Below are 25,682 nucleotides of genomic sequence, written 5' to 3' on the forward strand. Positions count from 1 at the left end.
AGACGGCGACGACGACGACGATGATGACGATGATGATAATGATGATGATGATGATGATGATGATGATGATGATGATGATGATGATGATGATGATGATGATGAAACGACGACGATGATGATGATGAAGACGGTGACGACGACGACGACGACGATGATTTCTTTGTAGTTGGCTTTGATAGTTGAAACGTGATCACAAGTGAGCTAGATAGCAGGTAGCCTGATATTAACGATATCTCATTTGATTAAATTCATGCGCGTGTGAGTTCATCTAAAACTACGAATAACTATTTTCTAAAATCATGGAATGGTACCATTATGACGGGAGTGATGGATATGTTGAATATTACCAACATATAATGTTTATATTGGAATCAAAACAAAAGGAGCTGCGGAATTATGTCAGTCAAGGTATATTTCTTATTAATTATTCCCATAATAGTATGCATGTATTTACAAAAGCTCATTTTACAAGGTTTCTATTAACATATCATTTGTGAAAGTATTCTGGTTATTTGTTTACAAACTCTAGATGACCGACTCTTCTTAGTGTGAAAATACTCGTAAACAAGACTCAGTGACATTCATACGTAAAAACACTTTGCTTTTTAGATTATATTTTGGTAAGTCAACCAGGGGGCCGGTTGCACGGTTTATCTATTATGAGAAAATATTTCCCCGCCTGAAATTAGACTGTTATACTACCGATCCGCGTTGTCTGTAATGTGCCTTAATTTTCTATGAAAGCCCGGCCTCTGGTCGTTTTGAAACAACATATCCAAACTTATAAACCGACAATACTCCTAAATGAATAAATACATTGTAGGTTCGTTTATGGTGCGAGCGGCTGGCGGAGCGGCAATCGGTGGACTACTGGGAGGCCCTGGCGGGGCCGTCATCGGAGCAACCGTAGGTATGTGGACTGTAGTCTTATATGTTTAAAACAATGTTTATTTTACAAATGAAATTGGGATGAGGTAATTATAGTTGAGTATTATACATTGACCCCAAATTCTCAAAACATCTGAAGACCCTTAAAACAGAATTAAGCTAAGCTCACTATTATTGCTTTGGTGTAATGTTCACACTCTTAAGATTTTGTACTTGCTATCACGATAAACTATTATTTATTTCACAGGGGGGCAGAAACAAATTATTTTCTTATATATATATATATATATATATATATATATATATATATATATATATATATATATATATATATATATATATATATATATATATATATATATATATATGTATGTATGTGTGTGTGTGTGTGTGTGTGTGTGTGTGTGTGTGTGTGTGTGTGTGTGTGTGCATTAAAGTCAAAGTAAACCATATTTATCATTGAATTTTGATGTTTATTACAATGGAAATGAATATCATTTTCATTATGGTACCAATGAGTATGTTGGTGATACTTAACCATCAAAATATTTATCAATTTAAATTAGCATTATCTTAATCGTTCAAAACTTCCTCATTTGTATATGGAACGTTTGATTCGTCTAAGTTAACGCGATCGTGGTTACAATTTAAATTCCTGGGTGTGTGGTTACATCATCAGCTTGTAACGAAATATGTCCATTGACACGCAGTGCAAAACTGTTATAACTATACCTGTGCGTTAAAGCAGTTAGTGTATTTATACTAGCTGGCGTGACCTGATACACACACGCACACAATTCATAAACACTCACTGCATTTGAGAAAATCTAAATTAGGAAGAAAATAAGGACAGCGGACATATCCCTTCATGTCGTATACATATATATGTCGGTCAATTAATTCCTCATGTTCTAGCCGGAAGAAATATGCAACACATTACAACAGCCTTAATACCAGTATAAAGAGAGTGACCGAAGCAATATTTATGTCTCCCCCATACATGGGGAGACATATTGTTCTTGCCGTGTCCGTCAGACAGTCAGTCCATCAGTCCGCCAGTCCGTACGTCACACTTTGTTTCCGCTCAATAACTATAGAACGCTTAGACCCAGGAACTTCATGCTTGGAATGCTTGTTGTTCATGACCAGTAGATGACCCCTCCTGATTTTGAGATCATTAGGTCAAAGGTCAAGGTCGCCGTGACCCTGAGGTGAAGAAACAGTTTCCGCTCAATAACTAAAGATCCTTTGGGTCCAGGAACTTTATACTTGGTATGCTAGTTGTTCATGACTGGTAGATAATTTAATTTTGAGATCAAAAGGTCAAAGGTCAAGGTTACTTTAGTTAAAAAACGATAAGTTGGCGGTATGCACTCCCCTCTGTATTCTCTTCAATAGATCTCTAACTGAATGTTCTTACCCCACAAAATGGAAACTCGCAAACGTTATGCCTCTATTCAAAAAAGGTGATAGTACCTGTTTATCCAATTATAGACCTATATCTCTGATTAGTTGCGTAGGAAAGATGTTGGAACGTATCGTTTTCAAACACGCATACAACTATATGCATCATAACAATCCTTTTTTCAAAAATTAGTCAGGATTTATACCTGGCCATTCTACAACATATCAGCTTATTGATATCTACAATCAAATAAGCAAGTCATTCGATGATAAACTAGCAATACCTTAGTTTTCTGTGACATATCCAAGGCATTTGATAGAGTTTGGCACCGCGAACTATTTTTCAAACTTAAAGAGTATGGAATTACCGGTAATGTAATCAACTAGATATCCCATTACTTACAAAATCGAAGTCAACGAGTGTTCATTGGCACATCCTTTTCCCAGTTCAAACCCATTACAACAGGTGTACCACAGGGCTCAGTATTGGGCCCTCTGCTCTTTCTCATATACGTTAACGACATAGCGGACGCACTACAAAGTACAACTAGACTTTTTGCAGATGATAGTTCCCTTGCTGTCTCGTCAGCTAGCACAGAATATATGGAGAATACTATAAATTCTGACATGCAAACCATTTCTGACTGGTCAAAACAATGGCTTGTTCAATTCAACCCATCAAAAACTCAAGCAATGTTTTGCGCACTGTCAAATAAACCGCGCCCACATCTTGTAATTAATTCAACAACACTCACTTATTACGACACACACAAACACTTAGGAGTCACTCTAAGTTCTGACGGAACCTGGCATCAACATATTGAAAACATAATTGCTTCTGCAAAAAAGGTTCTTGGTTCAATGCAAGCCCTCAAATTTAAACTTCGTCGAAAATCTCTCAATCAAATGTATCTTTCCTACTTAAGACCAATCCTTGAATATGCTTCAGTAGTATGGGATAATTGTACTGAATATGAAAAAGAAACACTCGGGAAACTTCAACATGAGGCAGCTAGAATTGTTACAGGTCTTACACGGTCTGTGTCAATTGCAAACTTGATTAAAGAAATTGGTTGAATTTCCTTATCGGATAGAAGAACAATGCAAAAACTCATCCTAGTCTATAAATATAAAAGTGGAGAACTACCATCTTATCTATCGCAGCTCTTCCCAATGACCGTAAATGATTCTAACCCTTGTAAATTACGAAACAGTGAACATTTAGAAACACTTAATAGGAGATTAGAAATCTTCAGTCGTTCAACAATTCCATCTACCATTTCACTGTGGAATAAACTTGATGTAGACACAAGACACTCGCCTTCACTCTCGTCTTTCAAGCGCAATTTACAACAAAGGTTTGAAGGGCCTGATGTTCCATCGTTATTTGTCTGTGGAGAACGCCGCTGGTCGGTTTATCATGCACGCATAAGAAATAACTGCAGTGATCTCAATTCAGACTTGTTTAATAATCACATTAGAGACTCTCCGTTATGTGGTCACTGTAATACTGAAGAAAATGCCGAACATTACTTCTTTAACTGCTCACTATTTATAGCCGAAAGGCAGAGACTTTTTCGTCGCACTAGACAATTTCATCCTCTGAGCACTAACAAACTACTTTACGGATCTTCTAACCACTCTAATGATGATAATGTTGTAATATTTACGGAAGTGCACCACTATATAAAGTACAGTAATCGCTTCTTAGACACTCCACAGTAAGCACAAGGAGCACTCCACCTCTCTCATCTTTCACTTTTTCTCTCTTGATATCTCTAGCTCTTCTCTTCAATCTTATTGCTTACACTTAGCTAAACTTCTACTTTATCTGTTATTATTTATTGCATTATACGATTTATTAATTAGAAATATTTTGTATCGTAGTTATTTGACACATTATTCTTATTCCTATGTATATGAACATTACATAAATGCATGAATTGGTTTCATAGTTTATGTGACAACGTAATCATTTTTGCTTTTCATGTGACATTTTGGGAAAGGGCCGTAACAGATGTTGGTAAAACTCGTGGCCCAATACCTTTGCATGTTCTTTTTATATGAACGCATTAAGCTTTTTACATTGCACTGTTTCTGTTCCTTTGTTGTTATCATCATCATATAATGTGTAAATGTATCGCCATGCAATAAAATATGTTTAAACTAAATAAGTTGGCGGTGACCTTAAGCTTAAAAACGGTTTCTGCTCAATAACTAAAGAACGCTTGCATCCAGAAACTTCATACTTGGTATGCTAGTTGGTCATGACTAGTTGACGACATCTATTGATTTTGAGATCAGTAGTTCAAAGAAACGGTTTCCGCTCAGTTACTTTAGAACGCTTGCACCCAGGATGTTATGCAGTAGATGTTCACTATTAAATACTGTTGAATAAAAATAAAGTGTTTATGTATTACGAATGTGTTTTGTTGGTAGTATGTTCTGCAAATGATTTACAACATCACTCACATTCATAATGTATATTTCAAATATGTTCTCTAGTTTATATGATTTTGTATGCATGTATATACATATCTATCACTCTTATCTATTCATATATGTTTTATAGCTTATATGATCTGTATGCATATAAATGTATCACTCTTATCTATTCACATATGTTCTATTGTTTATATGATCTGTATGCATATAAATGTATAACTCTTATCTATTCACATATGTTCTATAGTTTATATGATCTGTATGCATATAAATGTATAACTCTTATCTATTCACATATGTTCTATTGTTTATATGATCTGTATGCATATAAATGTATAACTCTTATCTATTCACATATGTTCTGTAATTTATTATGATTTGTATGCATGTGTATGTATCACTCTTAAATATTCATATATGTTTTATAGTTTATATATATATATATATATATATATATATATATATATATATATATATATATATATATATATATATATATATATATATATATATATATATAGAATAAAGGGTAACATCGACTTTTTACACTGACTTTATTTTTGGGAAAAAATCACATATTTAAATGTTACCCTTTATTCTATATATATACACATAGGCTTAAATAAACAAAAATAATTTGTTTCTGGGCCCTGTGATTTATTTAGTAAAGTTAAGATTAATTAAGAATTTGGCAAACTTAAAGCTTGATACGCGTACGAAATTTCGAGTGCTTGGTGTCTTGTTGCAAAAAGCTAAACTTAATTCCTTTATCTCTTTCAATACACACACATATATATATATATATATATATATATATAGTTTTAAAACCTCTAAAATATTGGGGCCCTGTTTATATTTACACCCGAATTATTGGGTCCACGGTGTATTTATTGGGGCATACCTCAATATTGGGTCAAAGACCCAACATATAAGGACCCAACATAATTGTTTGTTTTAAATGTATCTGCAGGGTCAAATACGTGATTGCAACCTGTATTCCTAAACACATTTATTGGGTCGCAATTTCACTGTTGGGTCGCCAAATATACACGCACCGTGTTTCGTGTATATTTGTATATTATATTATATATTTTGACCCAATATTGCAATATATTGGGACATCACAATAAAGTGGAAAAGCTATCGTTATTGGTATATGTTATACTTATTTTTTTCCATACACAGTAACAACAAACCTTAACGTAGCAATATAACACCTTAACCGTTTAGTTGATGTACTATTATATAGATGATGACATCATTTTCTATAAATAATTCAATTTTTTTTTTTGCTTGTGAATAGCTTTGAAAATATGATGTAAAATGGAGAATTTGCTCCTTAGGAGCAAAGTTTCCATGTTTCATCGTGTTTTTAAATATCACATTCTACATTCTCTAGATGCGTTAGAATGTGTCTCTATCAGTTATTGGGTAGATGTGAACATTAACATGTAACTCAAAATAATTTAATTCATAGAATAACTCCTATGTCAGCCAGTATAGATCCCAGGAAAAAAAATCAGGCATTCTAGTGCAAGAAAACTTTCTAAATATTACTTTCTATGAAGTTTAATGCTCCTTCCCTGAAAATCTGTTTCTTAAATGCTAAATAATGGTTTATTTTTTTATTTCTTTCCTGTACATCATCGTATCACTTCATAAGCATACAACTTGAATCCAAATGAGACGCCGAGTAATTGGACGTCCCATTCGGATCCAAGCTGGTTGACATTCTGATATGAGTTAACAATCAACATACAATAGGGGAGTGGGTACACTGACGAGCAATGAAAATGCAACAAGTATTTTTGAGTGTAACTACAAAACGTGCATTTTCGTAGACAACAGACCAAGACATATTTCATATTAGTTACCTATGCTACTCCCTGAAATGGGTTTTGTTTTCTGAAATCAACCATGACTGACTACGGCCGGACTTCTGGCGTATTCAACGTCCGCGACGCGCACGCTTTCTTAGCGACGTTTTTAAAATTCGTTTTTACTTTTATTGCACGTGTGCGTTGATTTACTTTATGAAAATCACCTGAAATAGCAAATCTCTAAGAAATAGGCAATGACACGATAAAACAATCGAAAAGTCAGTCTTCAAATTGAACGGTATAACGTCACGGGCTCCGTTTCAGACTGTCCATGACAAGGTACACAGCGTGCAACGCCGTCAAGACAGAATGTCTACCAACGTTAACGTAATCGATTCCTTGCAGCCCAATCGACGACAGAAGACTTGGTCAGGACACGGTGGTAAACCAAAACATTGGAAACTGTGTCAAGAAGACTTAGGGACTACGGTGGAAGTTGTCATCGGCTTTGCAAATTGTCGTGTTGCGCCGTAGCCATCGTATTGAAGTTACAGTCAGCTTGACACAGGCGTGGTAACTGTGTTGCTCTGGGTACCACATCTTGCACACCCGTCTCTCAGGCAATGCCTTGTTTAAATTTTCTTTTTCTGCAGGCATTAAATCTTAACACTTTGCTAGATGAAATGACGACCTTAAGAGATGTGTATATGTTTGCATTCAAAAGATATTGAAGCATATATTCTTTGTTGCGTTTTCATTGCTCGTCAGTGTATAATCCGAAAGCAGACGAAGACAACCAAAAATAACACATAGGCAAAGCAAGTTTGTCGTCACTAAGTATTATCTAACAACTGTCAACAAGTGTGTATGTGTTTAAATTTTCCAAACACTGCTGTCTGGTTGTGAAAGATGTTTGTAAAGCACTGACAAATCCTGACGAGTCCTGACTAGCAATTGTGTATAATTAATCAGAGCTTAAGATAAGGTGTGTATTGCATGTTCTAAAATATCCATTTCTCAATCTATTCCTATGTTTGACCACTTATTAGAATCGCAACCGGATGTTTGGATTCCTAGAACAGGGGGAATGTCTAATATATGGGCATCGCAGATACGGCCACAGTACCACTTCCGGGTTTAATCAGCGTGTTTCCTGGTAGTATCGTGTCAGTGTTACGAAAGCTTTCCATTTTATTAAATCATATTTTAAAGTATTTCAAAACTGGATAAAAATATCTCGAGAACATTTCAAGGATACACCCACTCTTATCCAGAAGCAGTTTTAGCCACTTGTGCCTATTTTATAACAACATGCTGTCGCATTTATAATTCCACAAAGATGTAACGCCCTCGCATTTTTGAAGGAGTAACATTTTTGTGGACTTAAGGTGACGATGTGACATCATGTGAAAATTTCATTAGCACCTTTCTCAACCATTTACCTGTTTATCACGTGTTTTCACGCCCTTGCAAACAGAGTAGACCCAGATCAGGCAGCTCCTAAAGATCTGGGTCTGCTCTGCTTGTTTCACTCAGGGGTGACAAAATTCCAGAATTCCGGATTTTGGGCAAGTGTCCAAAAAAAATAAAAAAAATGTTTTGGACACTTGCCCACTCATTCTCAATATGTTTCTAAAACACATTAAGAATTAGTGGGCAAGTGTCAAAAACAAATTATGTTTTTTTCTCAGCTCAAATACAGTTTTCACATAAGCTTGAGTCGGATATTGTTTATGAAATTTGGACCAGGTCTCTTATTCTTGCATGCTCAGACTTCACCCTTCCTCCACACAAGCACAGTGCACCTATTGAAACCTTTGAAACTTAAAGTGGTTGAAAATTTAAATGAAATTAGAGTATGTGCTCCTATAGAGCAAAATGCTCCATTTCCCATGATATTTTTAAAGGTATTCAGACCATCATTTTTTTCAAGTTCATTTTGTGCTCTTTTTTTTTAACTTCATTTTCTATAAATTTGTAAACAATACAAATTTATAGAAAATGAAGTGATGATCTAAAATTAATGTATGAAGTAAATAGGACTGCAACGGTTCACCGAAGTTCGGTTATTTTCGATTCTTTTTTCTCGGTTCGATTTTCGGTTTGGCGCCGCAAAATTTCGGTTCGGTGCGTCAATTTACGGCCATGACGGCCCATTAGACTATACCGCTTATTTGGACCAATCAGCTTGCCGATAATATTCTGCCTACCGTTGTTAGGTAAAAATGTCTGAATTGTGCGATCCACTGGCTGCTTTAAAATCGGCACTTTGGAAGCATTTCGGCTTCTTCAAGAAGGCTTGCAGCATAACTTGATAGTTGATACAGTTGACAGATGTATATATTAGTCTTATTAGATGAATATTGGCAAGTAAATGAGTTGTTTTAAAGTGTTTCTATAATTATCTTGTGTTCCCTATTTCCGAACCGAATAATCGATAACCGAGAGGGTAATAATCGAAACTGAACCGAACCGAGAAGTACCTGTATTGTTGCAGGCCTAGGAGTAAAGTGTTAAGACTTTGGAATAGTCTTGTGTGAATGGAGAAAACGTTCGAACAGAAGCTGATAATCATTATCAGCTTCTACCAAAATGGTTATTTCATTCATTTGATTGAAAAGTCCCAACTGTGAACTGAATACATAACACTTGACAGTTCAAAAGGTAGCCCCTGGCACCCCTGTTCACTAAACAATGTAGTTTGAACTTCAGACCAAGGCTTGTAAGACAATTAACTCTCAAACCAGGACTGGTGGGACATTTTAATCTTAGACCTGGACTAATGAGGCAGCAGGCAGTGCAGTGCTGACCAGATGGAAACAGTTGACCCAACAATGTTATATATATTACTTGCAAAACCCTTAGAATTGTTGGGTCATAAATTTTCTCGCAAAACCTGGTGAAAGTGATGATATATAGTAGACAAAATTGGCTAGGGGCCCAAAAAGAGTCCCTTTAAGCCAAAACAAAAGTGACAGTTAATATGGTTCCGAATTAACCAACAATGTTGCCTAGATGCCCCTTAAGGTTACCTTTAGAGCTAAGAAAGCTACAAGCTGTAATGGAGATCAGTGATCCAACAACATATTATACATGAATACCTGTTGGGTCATAAATTGTTTTCATACAAGTCCTGTTCCCATAGAGACCATGACCATTGAGACAGTTTACTCACAGGCCAAGACTAGTGAGACAGTTTAATCTCAGACCAAGACTAGTGAAGTATCAGGCAGTGCTAACCAAATGGAATTGACACAACAATGTAATATATACTACTTACAAAACCCTAAGAACTGTTGGGTCATTAATATTTTTGCAAAACCTGATGAAAATGATCATATATAGTAGACAAAATTGGATAGGAACTCTTTTGAATCCCTTTAAGCCAAAACAAAAGTGACAGTTTTGGTCAGACCTCGGGCCAAAAACTTGCTCAGGATGTTTTTCTTGATGATGTCTTGATCGAGTTCAGTCATGGATGGGGCAAGGTCAAAAAATAGGTCAGTAGGTCAAATCTTCGAAAAATCCTGTTTACCCTGTAGGAGCCCCATTTTTTGCCCAATCTTCCTGAAATTCAGTCAGAATATTTGTTTGATGATATCTCAATCGAGTTTGACCATGGGTTGGGCCAGGTCAAAAAGTAGGTCAGTAGGTCAAATCTTTGAAAAATCCTATTTAGGCTTTAAGGGCCACATTTTTTACCCAATCTTCCTGAAACTAGCTCAGGATTATTTCTTGATAATATCTTGATCAAGTTCAATCAAGGGTGGGGCCAGGTCATAAAGTAGGTCAGTAAGTTAAATCTTAAAAAATCACAAACCTTCACCTTTGACATTAGTGCGTAAATGGGCACTCCCAACCCCTATTGCATGCACAATTGTGAAAAAGTGCCTTCATGCTAGACCCAGTCCTTTTGGGGCATGTGTCATGTGACTGTGACAGCTCTTGTTAATCATTTCTTTTTATATGCCCAAAGAAACTTTGGTTGTATTTTGTTATGGCGCATCTTCCGCTTGTCCATCCCTCTGTCTGTTTGTCTGTCAGCCATTCTTGTCCGCTCAATAACTTTAATACTATTCAGCTTAGGGCAACCATGGATTAAAAATTTATGACCCAACAATTCTTAGGGTTTTGCAAGTTATATATATATTACATTGTTGGGTTAATTTTTTTATGACCCAACAATTATTTCTCATGGAATATATAAAAAAATGTATAATACATTGTCTTTTTGTCTGTTAGCCATTCTTGTCCGCTCAATAACTTTAATACTATTCAGCTTAGGGCAACCATGGATTAAAAAATTATGACCCAACAATTCTTGGAGTTTTGCAAGTTATATATATATTACATTGTTGGGTCAATTGTTTTATGACCCAACAATTATTCAGAGTTCTCATGGAATATATAAAAAAATGTATAATACATTGTTGGGTCACCAATCTCAAATACTACCAGTAGCTATCTTTAATTTGAAGGTTATGTTATCGGGCACCAAGGCAACACTTAATTAGGGACCAAATCAATGTCAATGTCACAGTTATCTGATATATAGAATGCCTGTGCACTCAAACATTTCTGCTCAATACCGTAACTTGAATAACTCGATCAATAGGTCATCGCCACCGTGATCTTTAATCTAGTCAGTACCACTAATTGAAACGCATTCAGCTAAGGACTACCTTATGTGGTGTTATAGATGATCATGGTCTGTAGTTGATGCTTATTTTTATACCCCCAGAAACCAAGTTCGAGAAGGGGTATATAGGAGTTGGCATTGTCGTTGTTGTCGTCATTGTCATGGTTGGTGTAGGCATGAAAAACTTTAACCTTGGCTATAACTTCTTTGTTCTTGAAGCTACTGCAATGAAACTTCACACAGCTGTTTACAATCACAAGGGCTTTAATCTGACCAAGAGCCATAACTCTGTGATGCTTTGTTGTCAGAATTATGTTTATGGTCTTGGGAAATAATAGACGAGAGTTGACCTCCATGCACGGGACTTATAGTTTTGAATTGTCTCTTCAAGACGATTATTGAGTAATAGCCCATAATAACAAAACCTTGTTGTGTCAGGAGCTGGGGCAGAAGAACTGATGGTTCTAGGGTTTTTGTGTCACCTGCTGTAGGCAGAAGGTGACACTAAACGATCACTTCTCTGGCGTCTGTCTTAGTCCGTCTGTCCAGCCGTCTGTCCGTCCATCTGTCTGTCCGTCACACTTTTCATGTCACGCGTTTTAGCTCACCTGAGCAAAGCTCAGGATGAGCTACTGTGATCGCTCGAGGCATCCAATAAATCGACTATTATTCTTTTGATATAATTAGAAATAATATAAATGATAATATAAATATAAGAAATGAACGCCTACTCGCTACATTTCAACGGGTATATGAATACAACAGGTCGCATGCATAGTTAATGTAAACCCCTTCGGGGTTTACGAACTCTGCACGCGACCTGTTGTATTCATATACCCGAGAACAGACGCGAGAAGGCGTTCATTTCTTAATTGAAATTAAGTTTTAAATTTTATTCATAATTACACCTGTAATAGCCTATAGGACTTATTCTTTTTGGCTGAAATCTGTTAAGGTTTTGGGGTTAGTGTTGTAATGCACTGTTGCTCCATGAAATAATATTTGCCCTAGGAAGCTTATATGTGACGTCGTTTGAAAAAATGGGACCAATTGCGGGACAAAAAATGCAAACTTAGATCAGACGCCGCTCATTCTGCGCGACGTCTGATCAAAGTCTGCACTTTTTGTCACCCATAGACGTGTAGAGAAAACATTTTCTCTCTCTGTGTGTGAAGATTAAACTAAAAAATAACGACACATGTGTGAAAACAGCTGATATATAATGTCACCATGTTTTCCGCAATTGGTCCCATTTTCTCAGACGACGTCACATATTTGAAATGGAAGTGCCCTGTATGCTGAACATAGATTCTGCATAGATACTGTTTCAAACAATTGATAATTTTAGTCAAATTTCACAGGATTTGAACTGAGTCATTTTTAGTTTAAATCTGATTGATAGTTGAAATATTTGCTGTAGGGAGCTTATATTTGAAATGGAGATGCAATGGAAGGCTGAATATAGATACTTCATAATTAAAGATGATGAAAATATGTTTTATCCAAATTTTAACCCTTTACCTGTTTAATGTTCATGTAAAAAAAACTCTGCCTACTATGCATATATTATTAGATCATTTTCATAGTTTGTGAATTATACTTGTAATTTGTAGAACAATATCCAGACTACAATATTTTATGTTGCAAACAGAGCAGTGTAGTGGACATGATATTTATTATCATATGTTAATATAATAAACACCATGTCCACTACAGACCATAGTTATCTCCCCTTGATGTGTTAAAGTAGGCAAAATAAGCCCTGTCCGGGATTCTTCTTTGTTATTATTCAACAAATCTTTATCAAACTTTCAGAAATTAATGGCCATGTTGTAAACTTTCGCCTCTGTGAATTTGGTACGGGTCACATGACCCTGACCAGAGTTATCTCCCCTTGATGTGTTAAAGTAGGCAAAATTAGCTTTGTCCGGCCTAACTCCAGGGCAAAAAACCTAGACATGGAGGGGATGTACTTAATTCAAACAGTTAGCTCTAGGCGAGCTTTGCTCTTTGTTACTTTTTGTTGTATAAATGGTACAACATGTATTTTTATGCCCCCTCTCTTAAAAAAGGGGGGGGCATATAGATTTGCCTTTGTCCGTCCGTCTGTCTGTCTGTCTGTCTGTCATTCCGTCTGTCTGTACGTTCCGAAAAGTTTGTGTCGCGTGTATCTCAAAAACCGTTAGTAGTTCAGACTTGAAACTTCATGGATGTAATACTCTGGGTGGGAACTTGCGCACCTGGGTATTTTCATCCGGCCAAAATTGATATTTACGGAGTTATGGGCCTTGATTTTGTGAAAAAAATGGCATTTTTAGTTTGTGTCATCTGTAACTCTAAAAGCCTTTGTAGTGCAGACTTGAACTTCATGGATGTATTACTCAGGGTGTGAACTTGTGCACCTGGGTATTTTCATCCGGCCAAAATTTATATTTACGGAGTTTTGGGCCTTGATTTAGTGAAAAAACGGCATTTTTAGTTTGTGTCATCCGTAACTCTAAAGGTATTTGTAGTACAGACTTGAAATTTCATGGATGTATTATTCAGGGTATGAACTTGTGCACCTGGGTATTTATCCGGCCAAAATTTATATTTACGGAGTTATGGGCCTTGATTTAGTGAAAAAGCGGCATTTTTAGTTTGTGTCGTCCATAACTCTAAAAGCGTTTGTAGTAGTGACTTAAAACTGCATGGATGTATTATTTAGGGTGTCAATTTGTGCACCTGAGTATTTTTAGCCAGCTAAAATGTATTTTTACGGAGTTATGGGCCTTGATTTAGTGAAAAATCTGCATTTTTGACAAAGCACTAGTGGGGGCATCTGTGTCCTATGGACACGTTTTCTAGTTCATAAAAGAGTTCTTTAAGAATAAAAGTTAAAATGAAATTTTAGCTTTGTCTGATTTATTCCCAAATCATTTGAATTTTATGTATTATTAACTTGGAGGTGTGTTTCTTGAGGCTAGGAAATCCAGTTCCTACCTAGGTTTACAGACCGCTTAAAACTAGCACCTAGGTTTGGAAAGGTTGGGGAATAATCTTTCGTAGGCAAGCAAGGTCATTTTGCTAAAAGCTAGATCGTTTCTTTTTAAGCAAGATTAAAATCTACCTCTGACTTCCTCTTACTTTGAGAGTCTAGCTGAAGGAAACGCACATCTGATGACTTTAAAAAGAAGGACCCATGCAAACATTTTTGGACTGATTTTTCAACGAAAAAAATCGTCTATTAAAATAGTGATGTCCGGGCGGGCGGGCGTCCGCACAGGACCACCTTTTGGTAAAAGTGCTATAATTATTTTATCCTTCAATGGATTGCTTCCATATTTGGACAGTTGCTTCATTGGATAGTCCCTTTCATGTGACATTGACCTTGACCTACTTTTTGCCCCGGAAAATCCGTCCATAATGCGTTTCTCGATTTTATTTTTTTAGCTCACCTGAGCACAGCTCGGGGTGAGCTTTTGTGAACGAGCGTGGTCAACAATTTGCTAATAACCTAATAACCACTTTATAGGCCAGAATTTAGAACCTTGTGTCGCCAAACTTGCTCATAATGTTTTCTATTGATAATATCTCGACCGGAAGCTTTTTTTTCTTCACTATTAGATCTATTTAGACAAATAATTGATATTTTGTTCCATGTTTAGGTCAATTATTTCAGGGTGACATGGCTTACGAGCATGTGCAAATAAACAAACTAGCTATAGCTTAGGTGGCCGAACTTACGTACTTCAAGGGGCTAGCTCACGTAAGAAGACTTTAAAAATTCCAATCATAGTCACACGGCCTGTAAACGTGGGCGCCACCTCTTTTTATGCCCCCAGAATCTGTGATTCGGGGGCATATAGGTTTTGCCCTGTCTGTCTGTTTGTCTGTCTGTGTCACGAAAACTTAACCTTGGCTATAACTTTTCAACCATTGGTCATAGAGCTTTCATACTTGGCATGTGTCTTCCTTGTGACAAGAGCTTTCCAGCTGTGCAAGATTTGTAACTCTGTCTGCAATATTTAAGGAGTTATGCCCCTTTAACCGAAAACTTAACCTTGGCTATAACTTTTCAACCATTGATCATAGAGCTTTAATACTTGGCATGTGTCTTCCTTGTGACGAGCTTTCCAGCTGTGCAAGGTTTGTAACTCTGTTTGCAATTTTGATGGAGTTATGCTCCTTTGAAATTTTGAGTTCTTTTACAAAAGTGCCGCCTGGGGGGCATTCGTGTTTCACAAACACATTTTTCTTGTTTTTAGATGCATTGAAAATGCCCCTATGCAACTTCACAGATACCAAGACATATTTCCACAATTTCCTAGATTGAAGCAGTTTGGATTAAGCAGACGATAATTTTATCGGCGGGTTCAGGGTTAAACTATCGTAAGCAAAATTATGTGTGGCCGCAGCCTCTTAATATAGCGACAAAAACATTTGACGTCATCTGCGAAAAGGACCTTATTGCGGAACAAACCATGACGTACGTCATAAAGCAGCTGCTTTCACACGTTTATGTTGATATTTATAGTTTATACTGCACGCAGAGTGATAAAATGTTTTTCTACTAGACTATACAGTCCTATGTGACAAAAAGTGCAGGCTTTGATCAGCCGCCGGGCAGAACGAGGCGTCTGGTCAAATCTTGCACATTGTGTCCCTCCATAAGGTCCTTTTCCCACACAACGTCATTTTTCAGCCGTTTTAGATCTGCAGTCCTGTGCTTTTCAGCTTATTGTAGAGCTAAGCCATTAAAATGTTTAGTGTCCTGAAAAAAAATGAAACTGCGTAGACGGTCAGTGTGACACGTGCTCGCTTAGCCCATTCAGCCCTAGCGACGAGTTTCAGCGTCCTTTGCAAAAACGTGTAAACCAGATCAGAGGGCTCCTGATGGAGCCCTCTGATCAGGGTTTCACTTTTTGTAAAAAAATTAGATTTATTCATATTTTTTTCTCAAAAAAATCCCCCAAAATCTCAGACTGAATTTGTCTTTATAGATCGCATGGAAAAGTCCATTTTAAGGCTAATGCTCAAGGAACTATCTGCACTTTTGTTTTAACGCACTTATGCCTAAAGTCGACAAAAGTAGACATAGGCAAATGGTGTAGACCCAGATAAGCGGACTATGTTTGCTCAACCTGAAATTTCCAAAAAAATCAAAAATCTTAACACTTTGGAAAGTTTGTCCTTATTGTATCAAAATAGACTGTTCCGTGGAATAAATTGGAAAATCCCACTATTAATTCAGGCATGAATAGTAGTGATGTACTGATTAATCAGAAAGTCAACGAATCGTTGACGAGTAGCCCTCTGACTTGACGATGACGGCCGCAAATATTCGTTGACGAAATTTGCCCAAACCCGAAAATGCTTCATTAGTACTGTAGAAGGCATGCGTCTTTGCCTTCGAAAAAATACTGCACTTTTATCACTAGTTTTTAATTGAAAGAAAGTATTTTTCTATAAGTTCTCTATATCCTCCTATATACCCCCAACTTTTGTGTCGGGGGATAACAATACTGTATCAAGCATCAAAGAGTATTATAGTAGTCATTTAACCTTTACAACATCAGTTCTAATGAAGTTTTGCAACTTTTCTCACAAACATTAATACTGTCCCTTTTAGTTGACTTTAGTCGATTAATCGTCAACTTTGACCACTGATTAATCGACGAACTTTTTGGGGGCTGATTACAATCACTAATGAATAGGTTAAGTGATTACCGAATTATTTTTTTAAAATGGTTCTTTCATATTTTACCTCATTCTAACTGCAAGTTCACGATTATACTAGCAAATGTTACTACCGCTGTTATGATATACCACTATACCGGTATATCGAGGGGTTGCTGCCAGAAGCACATAGCTCCTTCTGGCAGTAATCCCTCGATATCATTCGATGTAATTTACACAGGTTCTTAAGACCTCCAAACTGTGTGCAAGAATAGCGGTCCATTCAAGACCTAGGGACTGTTACAGAGGGACTTCGAAATTTCCTTAACATTGAGTTAATGTTTCGTTAATGTTTGCTGGTAAATAATGGTTACAGTAGTGAACTTGATTAAATTGACAACTCTTCCGGTTCCGGTTTGGTATTACTGATTGAATTATGGGATGTGTCAATTCTTATGCAAAATAGTTTGGATGCTGGGACTCTCACAGCTGGCGGTGTCTCACAAAGTTTCCATCTGTAGGTATTTGCAACGCTCAAATACATGTATAATGGCCACAAAATGTTTGAAAACGCTGGATTTTCTTAGTTTGTTAAAGCTTTTAATGGCATCATTGATTAAAAGGTTAAATACTGTGGTACACGTATTAAGGTTAGGTGTTGATAATAATGACAAAAAGTTATGTTTATTGTTTAGCGATTTATTAACACAACGAGCTTCATTAATACTAACCCTATCCAATACAGTAACAATTATTAACGTATAAAACATGATAAAAAGTATACATAATTCGAATTATCTGCACTGATTAACCCAATCATCCAAATTGGTAGAGCTGTTACGAGTATCCGAGTACTCGGATATCCGTGAATCAGGCCTAAAAATCGTGTACGGATATTCGTCATTGCCGAGATCGGTGGATCGCAATCTTTTGCACATTATATAAGTTATACAAAGTATAACGTTTTTGTTCATTATCTTGCCATTTTAAACTGTTCATTTCTGAACAGAAAGTAAAGAATCAATCTATAGGTAGCAACGAACCTTTGTCATTATATAAGATTCGATGATATTCTTGTATGAATTTTCAAAACACAAAAACATGTTTTGAAATTAAATCTTAAATCAGAATGACAATGAACAAGAAATTAATTATAATTTTATGGATATAAAATAATAAATAAATAAATCGGGCTTATTGGTTGACAGGACTGATACACACACGCTTTGTAAAATAAATAATTTGCCAGCATTAACGTTTGACTTAAATGATTCGTATGTGAGCTATTCACTAGGAGAAAGAAACTACTGAGTAAGAACAGTCATAAGGGTATTGCTAGTATTTGCTATCTTTCCATTGCTGTGTTGTTATTATTATGTCTCCCCTTCTCTGAAAGGGGGAGACATATTGTATTTGTAGTTATTCTTATTCTTATTCTTATTATTCTTAGTCTTCTGGGAATTTTTTTGTCCGAGGCAGAACTCGGAAACTACTTGAAGGAATTGATTGAAACTTGGAACATAGCTAGATGGCGATGTGAAGTTGTGCCCCTTGCAAGAGTTATAACTCTAGACCATTTTTTTGCAGAGTAATCTCCCCTTTTTCAATTTTTAATGGTGTACTTTGTCCAGAGCAGAACTCAGAAGCTACTTGAAGGAATTGATGGAAACTTGGAATATAAATAGATGGCGATCTGCAGTTGTGCATCCTGCAAGAGTTATAACTCTAGGCCACTTTGTTGCAAAGTTATCTCCCCTTGTTCAATAGTTAAATAGTGTAAACTTTGTCCAGAGCATACTATGACAACTACTGGATGGAATTTTATAAAACGTCATACAATTGTAAAGCTCAATGAGAGGAAATGCATTATTCAGGGGCCATAACTCTTAATTACATAATCACAGAGTTATGTCCCTTTGTTACTTTTTCTTATCTAGTTCTTCTTCTTATTCTTCTGGGAATTTTTTGTCCGGAGCAGAACTCGGAAACTACTTGAAGGAATTGATTGAAACTTGGAACATAGATAGATGGCGATGTGAAGTTGTGCACCTTGCAAGAGTTATAACTCTAGGCCATTTTGTTGCAGAGTTATCTCCCCTTTTTCAATATTTTTATAGTGTACTTTGTCCAGAGCATAACTGAGAAACTACTTTAAGGAATTGATTGAAACTTGCAACATAGATGACGATGTAAAGTTGTGCATCCTGCAAGAGTTATAACTCTAAGCCAATTTGTTGCAGAGTTATCTCCCCTTGTTCAATAGTTAAATAGTGTAAACTTTGTCCAGAGCATACTATGACAATTACTGGATGGAATTTTATAAAACTTCATAGAATGGTAAAGCTCAATGAGAGGAAATGCATTATGCAGGGGCCATAACTCTACTTTACCTAATTACACAGTTATTTCCCTTTGCTACTTTTTCTTATTTGGAGCATACCATGAAAAGTATTGGATGTAATTTGATAAAACTTCATAGAATGATAAAGTTCAATGAGAGGGATTGCTTTGTACAGGAACCATTACTCTAATTTACTTCATGACAAAGTTGTCTCCCATTCTTTAGGTCAAACATATGCTAGGGGAGACATCTGTTTTCGACGCTATGCTCGAAAACAACACCCATCTAGTTTTCAAACTGAATTTCGATGAACAGATGATGAAAGCTATAACACAAATATCAAAATAGATATTATTTTACAACACAAATTTAAAGAAAATGATTTTCGTAAGGTGTTTATGTGGTCGTTAATTAATGCTGATGATTCGTGGTTCGATCTGTGAATCGTCATCTCTGACTCGTGGATCGAATCGGATCGCCACTTGACCGGCGATCCACAGCCCTACAAATTGGACAATCATTATGTAATAATTAAAATTGATAATAGAACTATCACTAAAATATTTTGATGCTCTTTTCTGACAATATTGTCAATATTGTCAAACATTCTATTTTATCTAGAAGTCGGAGGCAAAATTACCTATTTATATTTCAAAGTGATATAAACCTTCAAAGCAAATAAATAGGATCCTGATGAAACAACTACAGATGCTGTCTCGACGGGGTCCAAACTATTTACATATCAAATTGGTTACAGGGTTGATTGTTCATACTTCTTTATATCCAGAAGTTCTTTTTACAATATTCAGTTAAAAAAAACTAATGTCTTGCTGTCAGTTTTTGATTGCCTCCAACTGTCCCCACTTTCAGGAAACGACTTAAGCCTCTTGGTGGGCCAATTTGGAAATTGGTTCCTGATCCAATTTTGTTAACAGATCTGATCATCATGTCTACTAGAAGTAAGACATGTTATATCTAAATCCATACATTTTGAAATTTTAAATTCATTCAGCCCTAGTGTCAAAGATAAGCGTGGAATCATACCGATTCGACCCAATAGCTTAATGCATTTTATATATTATATATAACATATTGGGTCTAAAGCCCCAGTAAAATGATGGGTCTGACCCAAGAAGTTGGTGACACTAAAAAGGTACCTATGTCTCAAGATTTTCTGATGTATATTGATATACATAGCATTCCAACAGTCAATCTATACTGTATATAGGACAGTGACGCCTGTATCACTATTATATCTAGTAGGTCCCAATAAATATGGATAGGATTATAGTCCCAATAAGTTGGCGAGTTTAAGTATATATATATATATATATATATATATATATATATATCACATGTACATCGATTTTATCAACACTTCAAATGTTGTACAATTTCAACTTAATCGAGTCTTATCACAAAGAAGATACGAGTTTAAGGTAGTGCTGTGTCAATTTCTTTTCCATTTTCAGAAAATGGATGTTAATATTGTAGCAAGCGTTGCATTCTATTTATAGTAGGCATGATAATAAAAGCTACAGCGAACATTTATCAGGGCCAGAGTTTACCATCAATGCAAATTTAAACAAGAAAGACCATTGATGCAAAGCATCAAAGGGCGCCGTTTAATAGTTTATGCATTTGTTATATGTTGAAAAACAAGGAATGTCAAGGCCAACAAGCATATTATGGTGCATTGAACCGCATCCATGAAATTCTCAAAATATTTGTAGTATTCTGCTTGACAACATAGGCAAAAGCATTGAAATTGAAGAGTTTCAAGTTGAACATTGCATTAGGGGTGGGGTACATTAATGAACACGACAGAATTAGGTTGCTTGTGCACTGTACTTTTTGTCATTGCCACCTACCCATATACCAAGTTTTATTTCAATACCATAAGTAGTTTTAAAGTAATGCTCTGGTCAAGAAAAAGCGGCAAAGGGCAATAATTATGTAATTAGCTTAAAAAGAGCTATAGTCATTGTCCACTGCACTTCCTCTCGTTGTGCTAAATACCATTGAATGATGTTTAATGAAATTCCAAAAAAGTAGTTTTCTAGTTATGCTCCGGACAGGAAAAGATACAAAGGGAATAACTCTTGCAATACGCTGAAATAGAGTTATTGTTCATGTACACTGCAGTTCTAATCATATAGGGGGAGGGGGCAACGTCACCATGCTGGAATGACAACTTGTAGGGAAGAAAAAGTTACCTCATTCATCATAAGGAAGTGATATGAAATAACAATTTAACAATTTTTGTAGTACTTTAATAAACATTATCATTTCGTCTGAAAGTTGCAAACATAAATAGAACATAATTATTGAACTGTTATATAAAAAGTGAACATTGTTTACTAGATGAAATGCATTTATAACATAACATGCCTTGTTTTTAGCTGTTTAATAATACTAAAATGTAATGTAAAATTGCATAAAACTCTGGTCAATTGAGTTATTATGTTAACTTCTTCATTTACATAGTAAAAAAGAGTTGAAAATGGATGTTTTTAGTTGATATTAACACAAAAACAGCATGTGTCTTATTGGACAATGGCAAATTTTATAAATATGATAAAAATAACGCATTCAAACTGAATATGTCTATGTATGAAAGAAATAATACTGTTTCTATTTTTCACAAAGGTTTTGAAATACAACAATGCACATATATAAGCATAAATAGGCCAAATATGCAAAAATATAATAGTAAACTATGTGTGAAAGTGAAACTGAACACTTAAAATAATTTCTTTGTGCATTAAATGAATATATACCAGAAAAGCAATACTAAATCAAGTCCAAAATGTATAATAACATGAAGAACACCCCTTTATGAATATCTTCATAACAAATCAGAGTACATGTAAACAATAATCATTTATATCATTAGTATCAAATGTGTCAGTTTAAAGTGTGTTTTCATTTGCATTAAGTTACATTGTAATATATACCAGAAAAGCAATTATAAAAATCCTTAAATGTATAAGAAACTGAAGACAATAAAGAATAACACCCATTTATGAATATCTCTAAAACAAATCAGAGGTCACCTAAACAATAAATTCATATAATTAGTATCAAATGAGTCTAGTTTTTGTGTGTCTGTTCATTATCTTTAAATGAGCATCTTTAAAGTGAAACTCTTATTTGAAATCAATACATATAATTGTATTTATAACACACATCAAATTGAATGATAAAACAATAACTACTTACTAAATAATGCATTAACTGAAATATTGTTTACTGACAACAAGCTTGTGACCCTGTTTATAATAGCAGAAAGCATGACAAATATTAAATGATTGGTGATTGCTAAAAGATTTACTGTGGTCTACTATAGTATCACAAGGCAGAAATACCATGTTTTATGTTCATTCTTATTAGCAAATTGAACTCAAGATCCTTCATTAGAAACATTGTTGTTGACATATATCAACCCATTAAAAACAAGAGGCCCAAAAGGGCCTATGCTCTACTGGCATGGCTTTTGTGGTCATATCAATCTACAGCATGTATGTATGGGTAAAAGACAACAGACATATAATTTATGTTTTGTGTTTGGGTTACCTGAAAACGTAGCACATTCAACATCTGAGCCCAGAAAGTATTGTAAGCAGATTAGTTGCATGAACAATTTTAATATGTGCCAAGTTAAAGTCATCTGACAAAAAAAAATGCTTTCAAAACTGTACTCATAGTAAAAATTTCCGTAGTTTTAAAAGTTAAAAAAAGTTGGTCAAAAGGTCAAAGTCAAGGGCATCCTAGGACAACATTGATCAATTTGAACAAACATTCACAATCAATTGTGCTGAGATGGATGCACGAACACACAAAAAGATTTTCAAACCATTCCAGATTTATGTTTACCAAACCGGTGAACCCTGGGTGTGGCCAGTAATGACACCAGACGCATAACTTAAACATTCACAACCAATTTTGTTAAGATGAATGCGCAAACTACAGAACTTAAAGCTAAAAAAATGGCCTTTGGGCTTTTAACAAGAACAAGGCAGAGTAATTCACAAAATCAACTGCAGAAGCAAAAAGCAAATTATCTCTCAAAATCCTAGACTTGCAAACTGTCTCCCTTAACTCTAGACTTGAATTTACATGTACATGTAAACTTGGCTAAAAATAGAATTCGCTCATGCAGACCTGGCTAAAAATAGAAAGCATTTCTTTAAAACTTTCATGGCCCATAATCTAGGCATTTATGGGCGGATCTGGTTTTCGAAAGGATCCGAGCTCTAATGGATATCTAGATACTGTACAAGTTTCATCGAGATACAATCAAAACTGAAGACTGTATCGTGTTCACAACCAATTGTTTACAGACGCACGAACGCACGACCGCACGGATGCACATACTACGTACACATTACCATCGCATAAGCTCTTCTGACCTTTGGCCAGTAGAGCTAATAATCAAAACAATAATACAATAATATTAATTGTGATAAGTCTTACATGGGAGTAAGAGTGCATCTTTAAAAATAGTGTGTGTTTTTTTCCACTTAAATAGGTAACAATTCAATTTGATAAATGAGACAAAAGTTAGGAAATAGAAGTAGTAATTGTACATAATACAAAACAACAACAAAAATTGACAAAGCTCAATATAACAGGAAATCTATATGAAAACACAAATCCTTAAAGGCCATAATTATTTAAACTGAATTAAGGTATAAGTAATACACCCTTTTATAAAGCTTTTACCAACAACATAGTCATTATCATGGAACACTATGGGACTTTTATCCAAATTTTGAAGATTTTTTTTACCGTGAATTAAAAATACTTTGTCTATATTTGATTTTTTTTCCACATTATCAGAGATTATGAAATAAACACAACAGTTTCTGGTAAAATAAACTTCAGTTAACAGAAAAATTAAGTTCAACCGAACATATTATTGATACACATGGGAAAAAATCATTTTGATTGATCTTGTGAGTCTTCGGAACAGAGCAGTATTTCGATGATTGAAAATATATAGCAGTTTTATAAATTCATAAAAAATAGTTAATAATAAGACAACCTGCTGAAATCATTTTAAATATTTTCTATGATGTCTAATGAACAATTAAAAAGACAATTTATGATAGTTTACCGTTCAGTTTTGAAGAAAGTATACATAATGTCATGTAACTATACATTTTTATAACTAATAAAATGCTTAAAAATCAACCTTTTTCTTGTAAAAATGGATAAAGCTTAATTGGACTTATTCATAAATGTAATCATTCAAATAAATGAATTTTACTTATGATACTAACTCAGAATTCAGATTTAAAAACAATGAATGTACTTTTAAATGAATATATAATGTAAAGAAAGAAGAACACTAAGTAGGCAGTAATGCCCCTCCAAAAATGTCAGAGTGAAAGATCTCAACTAATGTCTTTTTAATATTATAACATGTTAACAGTCTCTGTTGGTAATCGATGTCTATTTGTTTTATTTAGTCAATGGTATTCTAACATTTAGAATTTTTCACAATAATTCTTCACTCTTCAACATTTGAAGTTTGGTTTGTTCCCATGCGTTTGTACTTGTAGTGTGTGCACAGATGATAATTACTCAATGCTGAGTCAATGCTGATTTGGTTTTCATGCCCCTTCAGGTTCTTTACCCATCTAGAATGTTTAGTGCTGTAAAAGAAAAAAAAGTACTTTCTAACTAATTTGTATAGATAATAATACTGCCATACATATATACAAAATAAAATATAAACAGTTTAATATTTCTCAACATTATTTAAAAACAACAACACTAAGCTGATACATACATGTATATAATATAAAGAAAATTACTGAATATATCAATAAAATTCATCATCACCACCACCATCACCACCTTCACCACTGGATTATTGAATACAGTGAGTTTATAAAACAACAAACACCAACTCAAATATGTTTTATATGGAATACTCACATCATCCCTATCAGATGTGACTGCCTTGTGGATAGACATGGATGTCAAATCTGTCTCAATGATGCAACATAGTATTTAATGCAGGCTGGAATTCTTCATATAATAGTAATATTCAGTCATTTCCTGCCTGAAAGAAATTAGACTTCTGATTATCAACCAACAGAAACTACAACCGTAAAATACAAATGCACATGTATTAATTATATACATTCTGCACTAATATCCGTTTTAGCCAAGAGTAAGTGTTGGTAGGCACAAATGTGTAGTTGTTGTGCATATGGTTGATAATGATTCACAACAGTATGGCGTTCAACAAGACCTACACCAAGCAAATGAATGTCGCTTGTGTCCAAGCTGTCGTGGCTTCCAGCCCGAAACCATACATCATCTTTTAATACAGGTTTATTTTGAAAATATGCAGTTTGTAAACAAATAATAGGTATTTTTAAGTCTAATATTTTTCTAAGATAAAACAATCAAATAAAAGATTACATACTCATATCATATACATAAATGATGTACATAAGTACATTTAAAAATA

The 25,682-nt window shown here is 35.0% G+C and overlaps 1 protein-coding gene across 1 annotated transcript in view; it reads left to right on the plus strand.

Annotated features, from left to right (window-relative positions):
- Window positions 1-204: 204 nt before the first annotated feature.
- LOC128204221 (uncharacterized) overlaps window positions 205-25,682 on the plus strand; it is a 51,359-nt gene continuing 25,881 nt past the window's right edge. Inside the window, exons 1-2 of the mRNA XM_052905611.1 lie at window positions 205-408; window positions 824-910. Of these exons, the coding sequence (XP_052761571.1) occupies window positions 300-408; window positions 824-910 (196 nt within the window). The 5' untranslated portion in view covers window positions 205-299. The remainder of the gene's footprint in view (window positions 409-823; window positions 911-25,682) is intronic.

This window comes from Mya arenaria, chromosome 10 (assembly GCF_026914265.1).
Source record: "Mya arenaria isolate MELC-2E11 chromosome 10, ASM2691426v1".
Classification (NCBI taxonomy): Eukaryota; Metazoa; Mollusca; class Bivalvia; order Myida; family Myidae; genus Mya; species Mya arenaria.